Source organism: Polyodon spathula, chromosome 3, assembly GCF_017654505.1.
Source record: "Polyodon spathula isolate WHYD16114869_AA chromosome 3, ASM1765450v1, whole genome shotgun sequence".
Classification (NCBI taxonomy): Eukaryota; Metazoa; Chordata; class Actinopteri; order Acipenseriformes; family Polyodontidae; genus Polyodon; species Polyodon spathula.
The window spans coordinates 25,942,867-25,964,566 of NC_054536.1; the positions used below are offsets into that span (position 1 = coordinate 25,942,867).

General features: G+C 37.5%; 1 protein-coding gene across 7 annotated transcripts in view; it reads right to left on the reverse strand.

Annotated features, from left to right (window-relative positions):
* Positions 1 to 4,295: 4,295 nt before the first annotated feature.
* The window catches only part of rbms3 (RNA binding motif, single stranded interacting protein), a 362,894-nt gene continuing 345,489 nt past the window's right edge, over positions 4,296 to 21,700 (reverse strand). For 5 of the 7 annotated variants that reach the window (XM_041244823.1, XM_041244820.1, XM_041244822.1 and 2 more), the window contains 3 exons: positions 11,735 to 11,821; positions 10,971 to 11,098; positions 4,296 to 5,691 (listed from right to left, as the gene is read on the reverse strand). In XM_041244823.1, coding sequence (XP_041100757.1) covers positions 5,688 to 5,691; positions 10,971 to 11,098; positions 11,735 to 11,821 — 219 coding nt within the window. In that variant the 3' untranslated portion in view covers positions 4,296 to 5,687. Of the gene's footprint in view, positions 5,692 to 10,966; positions 11,099 to 11,734; positions 11,822 to 21,700 lie in introns of those variants that run through there. The other 2 variants (XM_041244821.1, XM_041244826.1) reach the window with 1 other exon arrangement.

Genomic DNA, 21,700 nt, shown 5'->3' on the forward strand with positions numbered 1-21,700 from the left:
ACCCTTTCCCCCTCCTCAAAAGACACCGGATAGCAACTCAAAATACACAGCTTTTAATGAATAAATCAAATCAAGCCACAATTGTTGGCTCTGCATGTCATTTCTAATGTGAAACCACCACATGTTTTTATATAGCAGTTTAAAAGTGGTAAGGGGCTGGAAAAGACAATGGTATATTGTAACAAAGAACTCATCAGTTGAGAAAGCTGCAATCAAAAGGGAAAAATTGCCTTCTTTCCATGTACCACAAGGAATAGAGTGGAAAGCATTTTGAAATCATTCCCATCTCAATCTGTAAGCCTACTCTACAAAGTGAAGTTACTGTACCCAACATGAGCCCAATGCAAAGGGTTAAACCTCAAACTGCAAAAAATAAATTAAAACAGTTATACTAATGGAGGACTGCCAATTAATTCTCCTTAGAGTTTATGTTTTTCTGTGTTTTTAATTAACATTAGAGTTTATGTTTTTCTGTGTTTTTAATTATTCTTAGAGTTTATGTGTTTTTTCAATTCCCTTTTTTAGTGATTTTGTTTTAGGAATTTTTGGTAATGACCAGTAATGTTTATTTATTGTTATACCGGGCAGTTTTTTCTGGTATTCCCCAGCAGTACTCTTCTTGAGTTTTAATGTGTTGAAAAATTCTGAGAACTGTTATAAACAAATAACAGTACAGGTGAGAATCACAGTGCTATCTGTAGCTCCACTGCAAAAAATACAGCAAACCCTAATTACACTGTCAAGTAAAAATACATGAGAACTGCACATTGATAGATATTGGTGAAATATTAACTTGGAGCAATGTCCAGTTGCAGACTAGATCTTATAGTACAGACACAACTAGCACCAGCCCCAGTTTAATAGTACAGATAGGAAAAAAAGCTAAATTGGGCCAATTATAGAAGAACAGTGTTTAGACATGAAAAAAGATTTGGCCTTGTGGGGCAGCCTCTCGTTAGAAGTAAGGAGAGGAGTTCAAATAAAACTGATTCTACTCTATCAACTAAAGACAGGTAGAAGTTTCTGACAAGTGCAAGAACTGGGGGACTGCAAAATTACACTGATAATTAGGATTGCCTTGCAGGAAAAAACAAAACAAAAACCAAACAAAATGAAAAAACCCAGTGTGTTTGATACTGAAATTATGAAACTTGAATTTGTTATGAAACATACCGAATTTGTTAGTTGACTGAACCAAGAAAACCCTGGGAATGGGTATTCGGGATTGATGATCCTTTAAATGAAGACTGTATAGGTTTAAATGAACCGTTCGATGTCTGAAACGTGTAGCCAAGTACATTTGAGTATTTACTTTTGTCAAAAGACAAAGTCCAAATCTATTATTAAAATACATTCTAAAATAGTTTGTAACAGTCGAGTTTTTTCACCTTTAGAAAAGCCTTGGGCTGTGTGTGATCGATTGTGCCATTCGGATGCAGCCCACTTCACATTTATTTTCTTTTATGCTCTGCAACGCCACACTGTAATACAGCTAAGCATTCCAGAATGACCAAAAAATGAAGTGTGCATCCCAAAGCTAAAAAAGGTGTGGTGATATTTAGGCAGACACCCACAATCCTGCTTCTACAACACTGTAACCACGATTCAAACTCATCAATTAAACTGCTGATCTCTGTATGAAATCAAACAAGAAAGAAATCCTTTTACTTATTTATTTTAAAGCCAAGGGTCTTTTCACCAAGCAATTGCATCGCACTCCACCCTCAGCATAGTCAGTTACCGGTGCTGATTGTTTTGTGAAAGACAGCTTGTGGTGCCTCGCTACACAATTCTAAACAAGGTCATTCAAGAGAGAATCATAGAATACAGCTGTGCTGAACTACTGAAATGCAAGATTTGCAGTGACATTAGTTTAGAGGGCAAGCTAAGTCAATGCCACATTTTCTCCATGGTATTTATTTAACATAACAAATATGACTCTTCAATGGTTTATGAGAAATGATTGGAAGTCACCACAATATCAATATATATATATATATATATATATATATATATATATATATATATATATATATATATACAGTGGCTTGCAAAAGTATTCAGACCCCTGACCAATTCTCTCATATTACCGAATTACAAATTTTACACTGAAATTTTGTTCTGTTTGATATTTCATTTTTAAACACTGAAACTCAGAATCAATTATTGTAAAGTGACAATGGTTTTATGTTGGGAAATATTTTTAAGAAAAATAAAAAACTGAAATATCTTGCTAGCATAAGTATTCAACCCCCACACATTAATATTTGGTAGAGCCACCTTTCGCTGCAATAACAGCTTTAAGTCTTTTGGGGTAAGTATGTATCAGCTTTGCACAGTGTCGGAGTGATTTTGGCCCATTCTTCTTGGCAGATTTGCTCCAGGTTGTTCAGGTTGGTTGGACGATGCTTGTGGACTGCAATTTTCAAATAGTGCCACAGATTCTCAATGGGATTGAGATCAGGACTTTGACTGGGCCAATGTTGCTTTGGCCTTGTGTTTGGGATCATTGTTCTGCTGAAAGGTGAATTTCCTCCCAAGCTTCAGTTTTTTAGCAGACTAAAGCAGATTCTCTTGCAGTATTTTCCTGTATTTTGCTCCACCCATTCTTCCTTCAATTGTAAAAAGATGCTCAGTCCCTGCTGATGAGAAGCATCCCCACAGCATGATGCTGCCACCACCATACTTCACTATAGGGGTGGTGTGTCTTGAGGCATGGGCAGTGTTAGATTTGCGCCACACATAGTGCTTTGAGTTTTGGCTAAAAAACTCTATCTTGGTCTCATCTGACCACAAAACCTTTTCCCACATTGCAGCTGGGTCACTGTCATGCTTTCTGGCAAACTCCAGACGTGCTTTCAGATGGTACTTTTTGAGTAACGGCTTCTTTCTTGCCACCCTCCCATACAGGCCAGTGTTATTCAGAGCTCTTGATATGGCTGACTTGTGCACCATTACTCCACTCCCAGCCACTGAACTCTGTAGCTCCTTCAAAGTGATTGTTGGCCTCTCTGTGGCTTCTCTCACAAGTCTACTTCTTGTTTGAGCGTTGAGTTTTGAGGGACGGCCTTTTCTTGGCAGTGCCTGGGTGGTGTGATGCAGCTTCCACTTCCTGATTATTGATCCAACTGTGCTCACTGGGATATCCAAACACTTGGATATTATGTTGTACCCTCTCCCTAATCTATGCATTTGTATTACTTTATCTCTAACTTCTGTAGAATGCTCTTTGGTCTTTATTTTCTTCAGATTCACAGTCTTACCAATGATTCTTCAGCAGTGGGGTTTTTATCCAGAGAATGTGACAGCAACTTTAATGGTTCACAGGCAGAGGCCAATGTTAAGGTAATTGTGTCCTCTTAGGGCAATTTCTTTCATCAGTGCAAACTGGGAGTTTCCACAGCACAAGGGTTGAATACTTATGCAAACAAGATATTTCAGTTTTTTATTTTTCTTAAAAATATTTCCCAACATAAAACCAATGTCACCTTACAATAACTGATTCTGAGTTTCAGTGTTTAAAAATAAAATATCAAACAGAATGAAATTTCAATGTACCATTTGTAATTCGGTAATATGAGAGAATTGGTCAGGGGTCTGAATCCTTTTGCAAGGCACTGTATATGGAATTGACCAGTATGGAACTTGAATTGAGATAAGTGATGGGCAACATTAACTCAAAACGTAATTAAGTTTTATATTTATGACAGTTGTTGACATCGTTTACAGCCTAGAGTAGATTTAGAAATATCAAACTTTAATTTTATTTAACAGAAACAGATAGAAGTCTATGCCAAGGCCACTGAGAGAGTTATACTGCAGGGGGTGTTTAATGATACATTCAATACTTAATCATTTTACCTGTTCCTGAAAATGCTTTTGTTCATGATGAATTCATGATGAATTCTGTTTTGGGTTTATCACTACCTTTATTTTGAAGGCGTGTTTATTGTATTATTAATATTGTATTTTACTCACTACGAATTCAGTTGTACTTGTAATGATGCTAATAATCTGTAATTTCAATGTAAGCATCATGTTTTTTTTGTATTTGAGTATGAAGAAATTAACAATAAGCATTAAAAAAAAAGAAAAGAAAATATCTATTTCCAATAAAATCTGACTAAAATAGCATCTTATATCATTTTTCAAAAGTGTATCTCTGGCATGACCCTGCTCCATTTTGGAAAATCTCATCTCTATTTGAGCTGGTGGAGGTAGCTGGACATACAATTTAAATACACGGGTGTAGAGGAAGACAGAAAATTAACGTGATGTCTTTGAGTGGCTGTCTGTTTGATGTATGAAAAAAAAAAAAAACCTGTTGATTCTCCATGGAGCGATGAGACAGAGGTATGTGTTCGATAGTAATTTATTGTTTTCTTTCTTTTGTGATAAAGTTTGTGTGTGTGTGTGTGTGTGTGTGTGTGTGTGTGTGTGTGTGTGTGTGTGTGTGTTATTGGACATCAGTGGATGGAAGTTTAAACCATGAAACGAAAGTAAGAACTGGTCCGGCCATGTAGGTCAAATAAAGATTTAAAAAAAAAAAAACAACAACAACGACAAAAAAATAAAACTGAAAAATCTCCTCAATTGCGTTAGGGTGTCACTTCATCTTTGGTATAAAATAGGCCATCCATAGGCTGCATTTGATCAACAACTATGAAAGACTACAGAAATTGTCAACAATTTCTTCTATCTATTGCTTTTGCACTAGTAACCATAAGCGCCTATCTATGTAGTTTTGCACTGCTATTATTATTTATTTTATTTGCGATGTGACAAGCAAAGCAGACTAAAAACTTCTTAAAGCTCATAAAAAAATCACTAAAGCTGTCAATAGCGTTTTCGCAGTGTAAAATTAAAAAAAAATCTGCATTTTGCAAAAGAGTAACTGCATTGCCATTGATGCAGTGTTTCCATTTTTAAAATAGTCCTAGCCTTCAGTTTCTTTTTCTCCTGTTCTCATCAGACAGAAATCAAATACGTCTCAGCATTCTCATTTTCCAAAAGTTTTCAGTTTCCACTGCTCATAAATCAAGAAAGTTTTCTTCAAAAGAAGAAGAAAAAAGTCTATTAAATCCGTACAGCTTATTTAATAGTTTTTTTTCTTTTCCCAGCTCTTCACATCTATTAATAACTTGCACCATTCAATTGGTCCAAGCGACTTTCATTCATTTTTTTTTTCTAACAAGACACTGAACTGCTTACTCTGTCTGAAGTCCTTAAAATTAAGGCAATAAAGATTCAAGAAAAAAACTAAACTTTTCTAAAAAAAATACAAATAAACACAAGAAATAAAAAGAAAGAAAAGAAACAGTAGCTTAATATCTGAGGAAGACAACCTTTTTTTTTTTTAAACTTCCTCTCTCAATTCAGAAATCTCATCATTGCCGAAACCTATCTGCACATATAAATGTTGTTTTTTTTTTTTTTTTTTAATTCAAGACATTTCACGATGAAAAATTCAAAGCCTCTTGTTGGCTGACGTTAAACAAAGCTGACATACTACATAACTGAACTCCCTTTTTGCACAGCACTTTGCAACACTTTTCACTGGGCAAGACGGGAAATGAAAAAGTATTTATTTTGGTGCCTGTGCAAACTGGAAGCCTTCTTCCTCTTCTTCAGTGCAGTTTCCTGGTTTCAAGGCAATGCTTTCAGAGGAACATTCTTCAGTCCTGTTATTATCTGAGAGGAAAGAAAGAGAAACTGGAAATATTGGTAACAGCAACATACTGAAGTGCCTTAATATTTATTTATAATAATATTCGATGTTATTAACAGTGAAGGGCAACATTATGAAAATTGTACATCGATATTGTACATTGATTTCGATACTGATTATATCAAAGTCTTCCAAAACAAAGAAACATATTATCAAACAATTGCAATGTATATTGGGACAGCATGTAAGCATTATGAATAACTTCCAACGTCCAAGCTATGGGGAAGCGCTACAGTTTTTATTTTCACTTGGCGATGTTTGGTCTGATATCATATGTGAATGCAGAGACTCACAGTGATATTCAGAGTGGGATCTTTTACTTTCAAACCCTTTTTTTTTTTGTGAATAAATGATCTTATTGTCTTTGTGATTTCACTTCTACACAACAAGTAGTTATTACATTAGAAAGCAGCAATTTAGTCATTGTTTACAAAAATCTATTTTATTGCTGATTACTGCTGAAAATCCAGTCCCTTTTGTGCCTAAGAAACTGTTTCTTTTCTCTGATTTCCATCCTCCAGTGTTCAATCTGCAAACCAGACCCTTCCTGTATGAAAACATTACATATCTAAATATTTATGTTTATTAAATGGTAATAAACATGATGTTTGTTCTGTATATTTTTTTCCTATTGCAGTTTCAGCTTGGATCACTACTGTGATTAATAGATACTAGGTATATTTTTTTCTATTATTAAATGATTACTATTAAAGGTGATCTTTTGATTGTGTGCAATAGATGAAGCCACTGCATCACCCATAAGCTTTTTCACATTTTCACAGATAATCAGATTTAGTTTTGTTTAGAGGCTGCCCTGGTTGCAGAAACAGGAATTTCCTTCTGAAGTAGTCATTAAGTATGGTAAATAGTAATCCAGGTAGGCAAACCCTTTAAGCTTCTCGGAATAGTTGCATTTCCAAATCCCCCCTTTAACAGGCTGTAAGCTGACAGGTATTACGTAAAATAGACAGGAACCAGTTAAAAACCTGTTAATTGCATGATGACATTTCCTGCCCATTCAATTATTTTCAATCTATGTTTTTCTACACCAATCAGTGACACTGAGAAAGTGTCTACTGACAATCTGAATTAGATAACTACAGATTTTACAAAGGCTAATTTCTTTGCTGATCTTGGCTGGAGTTTATTCTTTTGAGTCAACAATATAGGCTGAGACATGGATCAAGGTGTAATAAGATTACATTGCGATCATTTTATGATGAAATGTAATGTTGTTAATTGATTACCCTCAAAAGGAATACTATTGAATCTTCCTTAATATAAGCGTAAGCATTAGCTATGTAAAATGTGCAGAGAAGTTTTCAGATTGTCAGGAGATGCTTTCTCATTATCATTGATTGGTACTGAAAAACTGCATAGACAAGTAAGGAAATGTCATCATACAATTAACACATTTTAAAAGGTTCCTTTCTATTTTAACTGACACCTGTCAGCTTAAAAATATGTTAAAAAGGACATTTGTAAATACCACCATCTGGAGACACTTAAAGGGATCGACCCCGGCCCAGCGCCCCGTTAATTTGAGCCCTTACCCTCACATCTTTTGCTGAAGGAAAAACATGTTTTTATCAATGTGTTGTTTTTCTTCTATTAAACTAATAGCTGTGATAAAGTAAAATACCTTACATAGCTATCACACTTATGCAACAGATTAATCATTAATCTTAAATATGAGTACTCCACTGTATTTTTTTTTAAACTTTGCACGATAAAATATACTACTGGCACTTCTATAATACATTTAACCCAGTCATAAAAATAAGGGGTCACCAAATTAATACAGATTTATCCTGCCTCTAAGGTAGCTTATTTAGATATTTTTAAAAGAAGAAAGGTAAAATGAAATGAGGACAGGATTCTTTTTTTATTGTTTTAAACTATTTGTATCATATACAATAGGCCTACTCAGCTATCAATGTAAAACAGTTTTTAAAGAAATTCAGTGGGAACATGGAGACCTGAATCTATTGTATTTCATTATTGCTAAAAACAACATAAGATGTATATTTAAATTAAAAAAAAAAAAAAAAAAATGTTTGGAAACTTTTAAAATATTTTTACAACAGAAGTTTCACAAATGTGAAAATAAGTAGTTCAAAAATTATTTTGTAGTATTCACAAACATGTTTCTTAAAGGGTACCTGTGGTGAAAGTGAATTTAGACTTATTTCATTGGAAAATACGCTTCTCATTTTATGGCCCCTATTGTTGTGATGGGCTATTTTAATGCTCAAACCACGACGAGCTTCAATGCACTGCCCTATATGTAAACATGGCATGGTGATGTCACTTATAGCTACACATGAAGCGAAGTCGTTTGCACACAGATATGCAAATATCACAGATAAAGAGAATAATTCCAACACAATACAATGGTACCTGTATGAGTTGTTATTGTTAGACTACAGCAGTCTAACCTCTTGAGGCAGCAACAGTGATGATTTAGACAGGATAGCTGCCAATTCATTTTAGCAGCAGTCAGTGGATGAACCCACCCCAATTTTCTGTGATTGGTTGCAAATATGAACGTTGACTGTTCAGTTATTCTCCAGATTTGCATGGCGCTGTGCAGCCACTTTTTAATGCTACTGATGGTTCAACCTTCCCTTTAGTCACAGTGTCATTGTACTGAATAAGTTAGATATGGCAGGAACACAACAGCCTGCATGAAAAGACAACACTATGTTACCGGCGCGACGATGCTCGGGATAAGAAGCGGGACAAAATGAGCATCCCAAGAAAAGTTCTCTGGACACTGGGAACAGTGTTCCATAAGTTGGACTGTCCCATATATACATTAACATAACAGATATTAACAGATGTTTACACATGAGAAGCAATAACTTACTTTAAGTTAGTGGTGCTTTGCTTCATAAATATCCATTGAGAAAAACAAGGTCTTGTTACATTTTTTTACAATTCCATCATCAACTTGATTATATTGAGTTTATATTTTTAGCAGTATTAGTGAGCATATGATAATTAAAAAAAAAAATCCCACGATATTGCGATATGGAAAATATCGATATTGGTGACCACCACTAATTATTAAACATTTAAACTCACAATTAGATAAACTTTGCTGACAAAAAGTGTTCCGATCGATACAGCTTTTGTTTTTTTTGTCACCAGACTCACCTATTTTAAAAATCTGATAACTCTTTGCCTTATATACAACACAATCTATCCTGTAGCACATCACATGATCCGCTCATTCACAGAACACAGGGTCTTGATTTGTGTCTACTTTATCCTAATAATCCCTAATAAGGAGTCCACCTGCAGAATATGCATCAGTGGGGTGCAATCAGGGCATGCAAGTCAGCACTGCATGACCAATCAGAAAACTAAGAATGTTGTGATAATACTATAATATAAAATGTGTGTCTGGCTTTATATATCTTTTTTTTTATGTGTGTTCATTGCATGGACCACTCCATTCTTTGTGCTATGTTCTAGTCATGCTATGTTAGCTCTGCATGACTTGTCTGGCACTTAAAGGGTATATAAGGACCTTTTTTTATTTTATTGTTACATGTTCCCATGTGTTGCTATAACTGTTTACGTAAGGTGTGTGTATTGTTTTAATTTAAATTTTTTTTTTAACATTTTGACCACTTTTTAAACTTTTAAATTGCATTCCCTGCCTCAAGGTGGTTTCACATGTACCTGCATGGACCTCTCAGAACTACATTTCCCATCTTCCAGCTCACACATGTAACTGAGATGGATTTACCAGTGAGCAGGAGGATGATAGGAAATGTAGTTCTGAGAGGCAGTTCTAGAGTTCAGCTCTACTTAAAATTCGACCTTGAAAGCCCCTCTGCCATGGTCCGGCTCTCGGCTTAATTCAAGAAATTGAGGACTGGATGTCTGCCAATTTTCTTCAACTGAACACAAACAAATATGAACTCCTAGTGGGATCTAAAACTCAACTTAAGAATCTAAATATAGCTGCCCTGAACCTCGGAAACTATCTGCTGCTGCCTTCCCTCACAGTACGAAGCCTTGGTGTACTTCTGGACAAAAACCTCTTCTTTGGTGCCCTCATCTCCTCTGTGGTCAAATCTTCCTTCTACATCTTTGCAACAGTCTGTCCCTACCTTTCCCTCCCAGATGCGGAGATACATTGTCATGCATTTGTCTTCTCTGGACTCGACTACTACAACTCTCTATATGGTGGTCTCCTGGCATGCACCATAAACTGACTGCAGCTAGTTCAGAATGCCGCTGCCAGGATCCTTACCAGATGTAAAAAACGTGATCACATCACCAGCTTGCCCAGCTGCATTGGCTACCTGTAAAGTTCAGGATTATTTTCAAAACTCTCTTGCTCACCTACAATGCCCTTCCCGAGTACCTCCTCAACCTGCTGATCCGCTATGTCCCTGTCCACAAGCTGTGGTCCTTTGACTCTGGCCTACTTGTTATCCCCAAGCAAAAGCACACCACACTTGGACAAGGCTCATTTAGCTTCATGGCTCAGACTCTTTGGAACTCTCTCCCAGCTTTGGTGCATGATGCTTCCACCAACGCTCGCTTTAAATCAACTCTCAAGACCCACTCTCACTTGCTTTCCGTACTCTTTAATCGTGATATCTGCTCTTAGCTGCTGTGTTGCTGCTACTATTTCATGTATTATGTTACTATCATGTATTATGCACTTTCCACTGTATTTAATGTATTATGCTTTTTTTTATTTTTATTTTTTTAACTGTACATCATTTCTCTGTATTTGAAGTATTATGGATTTTCTTATTGTTACTGCATTTTGTAAAGTACTTTGTGATGGTGGTCCACTATGAAAGATGCTATATAAAATAAAGATTGAATGATTTAGAGTGCCCCATAATGCAATGCGCACCAACCAAGGCAAGCAGGCTAGTCTTTTCACTGGGTCCTAGTGCCACCCAAGTACAGGCTTGTGGTTTACGAATAAATTACTGAGAAAATAAATAATCAATGGCATATTTTCTCAAATTAATAAATCAATACCCGGGTAGTAAAATTGGACCCAGGTTGTGTCGGGTAATTTAAAACCTGACGGGTACCCAGTTTTCAGGTACCAGTGCAGACCTCTATTAATGTTACATTCATATAGTCTCGCTGAATGACTTACTGAGAAACCCACTGCATGCCACTGGTATGCATCTATCTTATGTTGACTTATTTATCTGCTGATCTATTATCCTTCTGTCTATCTACCTACTTTACTACTCACTTCGACTGTTGGTACGAATAGGCAGGTGCATGTTCATTGGTGCTTTCCACCTGTATCTGTTGTTGCTGTCCGCTGGTGTCCTGTGATGAAGGTGCTACTGTCTGTGGAGAGGCATCGGTAACAACTCCCTGTGCAAGTGAGAGGGGAGAGGGTTACCATTTCAAACTGGTTAAAAAGAGCAGTGACAATGTCTTCTCAATTGGCACTGCTCCCGGGTGACAACTGCAGGGAGATTTGTGTATCGCATCTGTCATTATCATTTAAACATGGTTCTCAGTTTCCTTTGCCAATATAAATGTATAATGTACTTGCACATGCTATATGGAACACTAGAACCTCAATATACTGACTACCTTGTATAAACTCATATATAACACAAACAAAATTATTATTGTGTTAAAAGGGTTATATTCCAAATATTACAGTATCACTAAATAAAGTTTAAAAAAAAAAAAAAAAAAAAAAAGTAAAACTTATAATAACCTCAGTCAAGCAGACAAATGTTTTAGCTTGTACATTTTCGGTATACTAATTTGTTTATTGACGTGACTGAGGTTTCTTATAAGTTTAGTTTAGGATACTGATTGAGCGTTTTGAAGTTATGGATGAAGAAATTAACAAAACAAAACATACACAAAACTGGCAAAAGAACAAAACAACAACACTAACAGGACCAGTAATACTGTTGCTAAAGCTATTCACAAAGTGACAATGACTTGGGAAAAGTCCTTTTCATCCAAATACTTGCTCTACTTGCCACTTACTTCAACAGGGACAGTGTTTGGAGGCACAGGAGTGTACTGGGGAATGTATGTCCCTTGCATAGATGCAGCGGCAGCAGCAGTCATGTACTGGAACAGAAGAGCACAGGAAGTTAGTGTCTACTTTGAATAAACAGCACACCCCAGCGGTTGTCTCCTTGCAACAGTAGAGGGTTATAATAAATAGCATTTTCAGGCACTTTGATTTCACAGATAACAAGACGGATATTGTCTGTTTTCCAAAATTTTGAACTTATGATTTCTTTTTTGAAAGCTGATATTTTCAACAGACCACTGCCTTTAATAGCACGTTTCAATGGATGCATACATTTTCTTAAGCCTGCACTATTTACATGTAACATAGTGAGTTAAAAGTGACAAGAGGGAAAAGGATGCGATTACACAGAACCCGGGCGTGTTTTCTAATTCCTAAAAGGAAGGGATGGTGATGTTATATTCAGCAGAGGTCCCTGTAATGTAAACTGCTTCAATATTCCTTGGCAAGCTGCCTGTTTCCCATAAGCTTTCATTACAGCGAGTGACTAATGGATTGAGCATGGTTCTCTTCCATTTTGCTAATGATAGGAGCAAAAGGTCAGTACTGGAGCTGATTAACTGCCACCAAGGAAGAGCGCAGCACACCTCTGCAGGAAACACACAAGTGCTGTCACTAGAACGCCTGGAAATGTGTGCATGCTCTGTAGGGGTCTTAACAGTTTATAGTTTACAGTTAGAATATGAAGGTATATAGATGTTATGTATATAGTGTAGGTACAGCAATGTATTTAATATTCAATATTTCTTCAGTCATTTCCATAAACAATTAAATACTTTACACATACTCTACTGTCCTATACAAACATAGGTGTTGCAGTCAGCGTCGTATCCAGAGCTGACTTTCTATCGAGGTCACACTTAGGTTTCAGGCTATGGCTGCAGCATTTATAAGACTGCTTGGTATTTACTATTCAACCTCCAAATCTATGTAACATGGCAAACCAAAAGAGAAAATTAAGGAGTCTTTGGCAAAAAAACAACCGCGCACACGACCTCAGTGTCCTCATAGATAGTTACAGCCATGGTTGCAGTCACTCAGGGAGCCACTTACGATGGCTTTTCTGTTCGGTTTCAAGCGACCTCAATGTTAAAATTTAACCGTTTAAATGTGTTTCGATTCAAAGGTTTAGAATATTAAACAGAAAGTAACATGCCTAATGCTCTATATATGTGGAGGGTGTGTGTGTGTGTGGGAATCAGCAATACAGACCAAATAATCTATTTTATAGGTGGTGTATATGTTTTATTAATCTCAGTGTACAGCGTATGGTGTTTTATTAATCTCAGTGGAGTGTAATCTTCTGAGCAGCAACGATCAAGGGCTGCTCTGCACGCAGGGCAGCAGTTATTACACAGAACGCCTTATCTTTGTTTTCTAAACTGTAGAACATGCTAATGCAACACATGATGAGCACTTCAGTGAAGACCAGGCTGAGTAATCTTTATACTGAAATGAACATTAAACAATTGCCCTTCACCGAGAATTAAGATAAGTTTAAAACAGACTGTTAGACTGCTGCAACAAAAACACATGCTGTCATGGAAGATACTAAAGACAGCAAGGTGTCTTGCCATATCTTCCAGTTTATATTAATTTGCGCTACGAACCAGTTTGCTGTTTTAAACAAGACGTACTGTTTTGGTATTTTATTTGTGCTACACACCAGTAATTTTCTGTAGCTTCGGTCGGATCCACTTGTCAGATTTTCAGTTCTATTTCCTTCATTTTATTTGGTGTCAGCCGTTGTTTTGTGGAACTGACTCTTCGTTCATTTTTAACTGTGGATATTTTTATCTTTTTCCACCTTAATTTCGTGAAGCATAATGATTTACAAGTGCTCCATGTTAAAAATAAATGCTCACATGTGGTCTTCAAAGCAGGGTAATTAAGCAAATCATCTTCTTGGAATGAAAGGCACAATGCAAGTCAAACAAATTGGCTTGGCAATGAATTTCAACCAGTCGGTCCTTTTATTATACCATATATTAGAGCAACTGAAAGCAGATGCATACAGCAAACCACTGGGTTTCAACTACTACCGTGTTTGTTTATGGTACTACAGTCCTTGACAAGAACATTTGAATTTAAACAACAGATAGCACTGCGCTCAATTTCCAAATTTCTCTTTTAACTCATCGGTGCGTCGACCCAAAAATGAGTATCAATTCAAAGCAATGTGACGAAAATAATTTGTGTTGTGTGCCCATGAACTAACACTTTACTAAAGTGTAATTACCGGTTAAACTCAGTGTAGTTCAATCGATTTACTGAAGCCGTCTGTGTATACACACGGACGAAGGCTTTTTGGCTGAAACAGGTTTGTGACTTTCCTTATGGATTAGAATTTTAATCTATTTGTTCTTCAAAAAATGAAGCTGTGAAATGAAGAATAAATAATGAAAATGACTTTTCGGAATTAATTATTTTTCTTGTGAGTGCAGACCTTCGTAACATTGCTAAGAACATTTGAATTACCATAGGAGCAAACTGTAATGAAATGCCACAACCTCAATTACAGAGAGCTGGATTAATAAAACACAGAGCAGATTGTCTGTTATTTCTTTCCTGAACGTCTCCTTTGCTAATGCAGGAGAAGGGGGCCTGATGCTTTAGAGCAAAAGTATTGAGCTTATAGCCCATTCCTTGAAAAGCTTGCTTTGATTTATGGGAAGGAGTTGCATGTGTGTTTGGAGTCACTTGCAGCCAGGGAGCGATACCATCCTCTGTCTTGTTAAACTCCTTTCACACAGTGTATTGTCAGGCTGTCCCCAGGACAGTTCATATAAAGTGGTGTTACAAATTATGTCTACACACTTACACAATATCTTTTCCATATGTTGTTGTAGATTCTGGTACTGATCTTAACGACAGTTTTGGTCTGCAATAGTGTTCTGCTATCGTGGGTGCTCAATAACAGCATTTTACTTGTTAAGCTACATAGAAAAGGAGATGCTATACCTTTTAATGGACTAACTAAACAATAATTAATCACAAGCTTTCAAGACCTCAAATGTCTCTTCTTCAGGTGAAAGTAGGAAAGAGAGATCGATGTTTACATTCAAAGGCTAGCTACAGAACTTTAATAAAAGGTACCACATCTCTTTCTCTTAGTCTATCATCTCTGTTTTAACACTGCTACCCTTTCATCTATCAACAACTTGTTAAGCTGAAACCTACAATAGAAAAAAATAACTGACCAAAGGAGTGCATTAACATATAGTATGTATAGTATCTAGGGCTTCTGTGTTAATTTTTCATAATGTCCAGACTTTTTTGTAGATATTTGATGTTCACTTTTTTATATAGTGTAAAAAGTGAATTTCTTTCTGATATTGCTTAAAAGTACTGTTCTGGAGTTTTGATGTGTCTAGGCCTTCTTTAAACGGCTCAATTCAAATAGCAGTTTAGATGTTAATCACAGAGGCAGGGTTTCCATGCAGTTTAGAAACTCCACAATCGCTCTCCGTTGAGAATCTGATGTAGCTTGAACATATAAAGCACATTCCTCACGCTATAGGAAGTGCACGGCCAAAACATGATACGACTTAAAAGGTGGGTAAATCGTCTTCTCATGCTAAAAAGCACTGCAAATTAACCAAAGGCTACGTTTTTTTTGCATGAAAACCTGCCCAAAGCCATACCTTATGTTCATGAGACTTCAGCTGTGAAGATCCTGTTTGTGACCTCCTGCAACTTTCTACTATAACTAAAGGCTGTACCAAGCAATTCTTTATTAACAACCGAGATCTGCTGGAAGTAGCCCTGACAGACCACTTTGACGAAATAGCAAAAAATAAACATACAGTAAGGGTATCTTTAACTGACACCATTTGACTCATAAAATGATGGTGCTTTATAGTTTAGTTGTTTTATAAGCAAGTTTATAAAAAAAATACTGAAGCTACTACAAAGTAAGCCCTTTGCAATACATAACGAAGCCCTTACAGTTTTGTTATCTTCATGTTTGGTCATCAGATAGCTGATTGCTTTAAAGCTTTTAAGGCTTTCTGTGTCTTAGCAATAACATGTAAGCACAAAAGGTCACGTTTGTATCCCAACATGTATTAAATTAGCAGAGCTGGGAATTCACGCCAGTGGTTTAATGTTTTATTGCAGCAGGCTACCAACAGCACCATAATTGAGTAACCTCCTACAGAGTTGAAGCAAACTCTCTTAAACCTAATTTATTGAGCAAGATACACAAAAAGATTTTGGGGTTCTAAAAATGTCAATTAACCCCAAGCCGATGAGGTAGACCCAATGCCCGGTGGAAGCCCAGCTGGTGTATATAAGTGTACTGTTGGCAGGGATGGGGTTAAATCTGCCCTTACCAACAAGCATAGCTGTGGCCATTCCCCAATTAGGTAACTAAGTGTTAATTGGGGAGTGGCCATCTGTATATAAGGGAGACAAATCCCTTTGTTTGGTGGAGGGAGTTAGGTGAGTGTACCCACTGTGAATGGGTGTGCAATTGTTGTAACTTTGTAGTGAAGGCTAATGCCCAGCCTGATAGTGTTTTGATCTTTTGTTTGAACCAGTATTTTGGCCCTCATGCTTTTTGTTCATTTTCTTTGACTACCCAGCCTCTTATCCATGATTTACATGTGGCCCGCATGCAAGTCCAAATTTTTCACTCCTGTGAGAATAGCGTGCAGGTGATTTATATGTGCATCTGCAAAGTTTAACACATCTTTGTAACGTGCTTCAATGAAAAAATAGGAACACTGTATTGTAAAAGTGTATGCAGTTTTATTTTTTACTGGCAGATGGTAGCAGTCCCTAAGAAATGTGTTTGACAGACCGGGTATTTCTGTATACACACAGCTGAGAGTGAAAAATGGATGCCTGTGTATCTGCAGAGAATAAAACAAGGAGATTTCTTTATTTATTTGTTGGTGTTACAGGTTGTAAGGAAGCCTTGTCAGGTTTGGTACTGGTCAAATCGACCTATTTATTTATTGTATCTACACAGATAATAATTCATATAACAGCGCTATACATCCGTGCCTGAAACTGGGGAAAATACTGTATATGGCGTGATTGAAAAATGTGACGCAAGTTTTCTGATGTCTATGTGCTAGTTAAAGATGTTACCATTGACGAAGGTTTGAAGTGTGTTTGCTTTAAAATCTCTCACACAAAAAATTATTTATAAAACGTGATATGCTTTCACAAGTATTATAATGCTGCCATTTAAAAAAATAATGTTAATTATATTTATATAATGCTGCCTTTGGGAGGAAAAAAAAACGATGTTATGTTGTGATCTATATTATAATGCTACAATTGTAAACACATTGTTGTCATTTTGTTATGTAAATTCTATTGAAATAATGTATTTCCGTTTATCATAATCGCAATAAAAGTGTGTATTTAAAAAAATTTAGCAACTTTTTAAAACTGTCCAAATTGCTTATTTGAATGAAAAATCTGCAAAAAAAGAGCATTTTAACTTTGAAATTGACAAAATAAATGGGCAGCTGTGTGGTTAAATTTTCGCTTCACCGCTTTAACTACAGCTTCCTGTCTGAGTCTGACTCCTGCCATTAACCAGCCTTGCCAGTGATGTTATCCTTTCACACTGGTGTAAGTAATGGGATAGCACCCCCTGGAGACTCAGAACTGCGGTTTAAAAAAAAGAAAATTAACTTAAACGAAGCTCAAGGGGCTCTGTGGTGTGGAGCTTGTGGGGAGTTTGGGCACCTTAGCAAAGAGAGCACATATGAAGACAACTGCTTCACGGAGGCGTACCACAGAGACAAGGTGGTCGGCCGAGGAATGGCTCTGCCGGAAGGTCCGACCATAGCAGCTGCACGACAGTTTGAGACGGGACCCTTTGCCCGTGGATTAGATGCTCTCCTTGGCTGCCTGGAAGAACAAGGGTGGTGCCTTGCGTGCAGGAAATTCAGGCACATGGTGGTATGCTAGCACTTCCAAGAGGAAGAGGAGGAGCTGCCTGCCCAAAGGCTGGAGGACAGAACCAAAACGGAAGAAGAGGAAGCGGCGAACAAAGGAAGCAATGCTATCTCCAGTGCCAGACAGGGATGTGCTGTCTGCCTGAGCACCAGAGATGGAGGTGCTGTTTGCCTGAGTGCCAGAGAGTGAGGAGCCACTACCACCTCCAGAGCCAATGGGGGAGGGAGACTGTTCTGTCTCCAGAGCCAAAGGGGGAGGAGTAGCTGCTGTCTCCAGTATAGGTGGTGCCACAGCCATGCCAACCTCACCAACCATTGCACCTGCTGCTGAGGGGAATGTAACAAAAGCCAGCTGCATGCCCAAAAGGTCCAGCGTCTGCACGTTCGGAGGGTCCAGAGTCGCAATTGCCAGCGCCACCCCTGCCCGTGTGCCCAGCACCGCAGCCCCTGCCGCAGTCCCCCAGACCTCTGGTAGCCGGGCCTAGCTCCCGGGTCGCTGCATCACCAGGCACAGTTGCTTGCATGGTCTCCTGCTCTGCTCGCCCTGGTGGCTTCGTGATCATTGGGCTTGCACCTGTGTCAGCTGCTGCACCTCCCCAGTCACCAACCTGTGCACCCGATGCACTGTCCATGTCACCTGGGTCCCCTGCTGTCTGTTATCGGTCTCCATATACTGGGTTTATAATAAATATATATGCAGTCATAAAAAACAGCACATTGTACACAGACTGACCATAAATTGGAGAATATGTAAAATCTGCAAAGTATGGATATTAACATGTTCTGTGCTCCACTAGACCTATGTAAGCTGTGTGAAACTATTCAGCTACTGACAATTATGCGGCCAACAAAAATAAAAAATAAAACAGTAAAAGGGAAAGAAAATAATCAAGATCATCTAAACAGCATGGCACCATGAAATACCTTGTAAATGTCACATACTAGCCGTGTGTTTGCTTTCCCTGGTCCAGCCTTGAGTATGCAATGCATAGGTGTCTTGAACCTCCGCGTCCTTGTGTTGTAATTTCAAGTCCCAGCTGAGGTACATGAACTCATTATGTTTATGCAGCAACTTTCAGGACCATAATTGCTCTGCCTTTGTGGTGACCTTCCTGTAAAGTCCATTTCTTATGTTATTTTCAGTGCCCAGAGGAATTTTTCTAGTTGCTATGGTTTCTCACAGGAAGTACAGGAACATGTGTGCTATATATAGTATATATTTAGTAATATACTATATATATATATATATATATATATATATATATATATATATATATATATATATATATATATATATATATATAGTTTTACATTTTGCAACATATTCTGGTTGAATACATTTTTTATCCCTCTTAGTACAGTAATTCTAGATATCTGGATATATGTCGGGCCTACATAGCATCCTGTCCTGACTTTCATTTGCTTATGCACCGAATAAACTTTGAATGCCTGCTTATGCAGTGTCTCAGATGTACTGACTAGCCAACTGATGAAACACTGCGCAGCAAGTATGCAAGCTGAGTAATGAAAGCATGTCAATCAGTGTGGTCCCAAGCTTTCCCAGATGAAGGAGCTGGGGGGGGGGGGGGGGGGGGGGGGGGGGGGAACGACAATAAATTAAAATAAACTATAAAAAAAATATTCACTGTTAGGGAGTGAATATGCATACCAAGTGTGTGACTAAACTAAAGTTTATTGATTGAGGGTAGCTTACATACAGAGTGAATTGTAAACAAGAAAGGAGACGGGTTATAACCAGATAAAGTGAAGTTTGTTCCTGTATTATAAGGTGTTGCCGCTTGTTAGGGTACACAAATTCCCCGTAGATAGCGGTGACCTTTCAACCATGCATAGCTACAACTAAATATGTAATTCCATCAGTTGGCTAGTCAATAGATCTGAAACACTGCATAAGCAGACATTCAAAGTTTTTTCAGTACATAAGCAAATGAAAGTCAAGTACAGGATTCTTGACTCGACATACAACAACTGCATCTTTTGAAAGACATTCAGACTGTATTATTCCTTTAAAACTCTCAATATTAAAGAGTAAGTCCAGATATCTAGATTTACTGTATGAAGAGGGAGAAAAATGTATTCAGCAAGAACATGTTGCAAAAATGTCAACAAAAAACAACAAAAAAAAAAAACAAAAAGACAATATATAAATCTACCACATATGTTTTTGTGAGAAACCTCATTGGCAGTGAAATAGCAAAAGAAATGGACTTTACAGGAAAGTGACCACAAAGGCACAGCAATTATGGTCCTGAAACTCGCTGCATAAACATAATGAGTTCATGTACCTCGGCTGGGACTTGAAATTACAACACAAGGACGCGGAGGTTCAAGACACTTAGGCATTGCATACTCAAGGCTGGACCAGGGAAAGCAAACACACGGCTAGTATGTGAAGTTTACAGGGTATTTCATGGTGCCAAGACGTTTAGATGATTGATTATTTTCTTTTCCTTTTTTTATCTTTTTTTTTTTTACTTTTGTTGGCCGCATAATAGTTGAGGCCAACCAACAGGGATGCAGTTAGGACTGCGTCCATCTGCCTTGAAATGCCAAGGCACAAACATAATGTTGCTATAGCTTGAAATACAGCTTGCATGTTTAGAAAAATGGTAAACGTTTCTGCAAGAAGTTACGGTCTTCTCTCCAATACTCTTATAAAAATAGTATTTGCCGATCCATTTGGTTAAGCTGAGTGTCAGTAGAAAATGGCAGCAGCAGAAAAGGATTTCTGTTTTTTAACGAGGCATTGAGGTCTTGCTCACTTGTTCTGAAAAATATACAAAACAAGTTCTTTGAATTTTTGGTCAGTACAGTGTGGGTGCGTGGTTCTTTTATTTAGGAAACCCACACCCCGATTGCTGGCTAATTCCAGCCGCAAAAGTACAGCCAAAACTATTTTAGTGTGATGGTTTGGTTTTCAGCTCCTTTTGATGTGTGGCTGCACATTTGGGGCTACAGTGATGTGTTAATGACTGGAGCTCTCTTTTTAAGTCCGGTTCAGACTGGTGAACATTAGTGATGAGCTTTCCAAAAACGTAAGTTACTATCCCTGTGATGTTTGGGCAAACCTAAAACCACATTGTTAAATCACTGTTCAGACAGACCAACATATCAAATCATCATATTTTAACATAGTTTTGTGCAGTGGGCACAAGCATTTTGAAAACCAGCATTAAGACCACCATGCTTGTCATGTTGTATTCCCCCTACTGTCTTTCAACAGCTGAACTATTATAAATGTATCTGATCTCGCTGCTATGTCTCAACAATCCCTTCCCTATGCACCATGCGTGGCAGCTGCTAAATTGAGGTGAGGTGACAGGACTTGGATCTGGGATCTTTTTGCAAGTGTTTATGCTACCTACCAAGTCCCTTGCCAGGTAATACAATATTTTATGCATATAGTTAGCAGATACATTTAATGGATCTTATACAGTAATAACCTTCCCCATGAACGGTATTTCTCACTGGTTAAAAATGTACAGTCAACATACCCGAGGGAGAGAAAGGAGAGAACCAATGGTAAACAAATTATTATTATTATATACAAAAAAGTAAAATTTAACTTTTCCACGTTACAAAAAATATTTTCAAATGAATTAACTGAGTTACCTGCTTTGTCTCAGACTTATTATAATTACCTCTGAAAGTTGAGAGTGGCATGTTGTATAATACTGTATGTGAGATGTGCTACACGATCTGCCTTATCTCACAGGCCTTACATCACACAATCCATGAGAAGCCAATAGGGACTTGTGGTCAGGGGAGCACACTCTAGTGTATTACTGGTTGCACTACTAAGCACAGACTGCAGAGTTAACCATTAAAAAGATCAGTGGCCAATTCCATAAAACAATTTAAGTATTACATTGATGAATAACACAGCAGTTTTCTAAGGAAATCACTTTAGATGTGTTACCTTCTACAATGCTATGGTCAAGCAACACTTCAGGGAACTTTATTTGAACTGTTCTG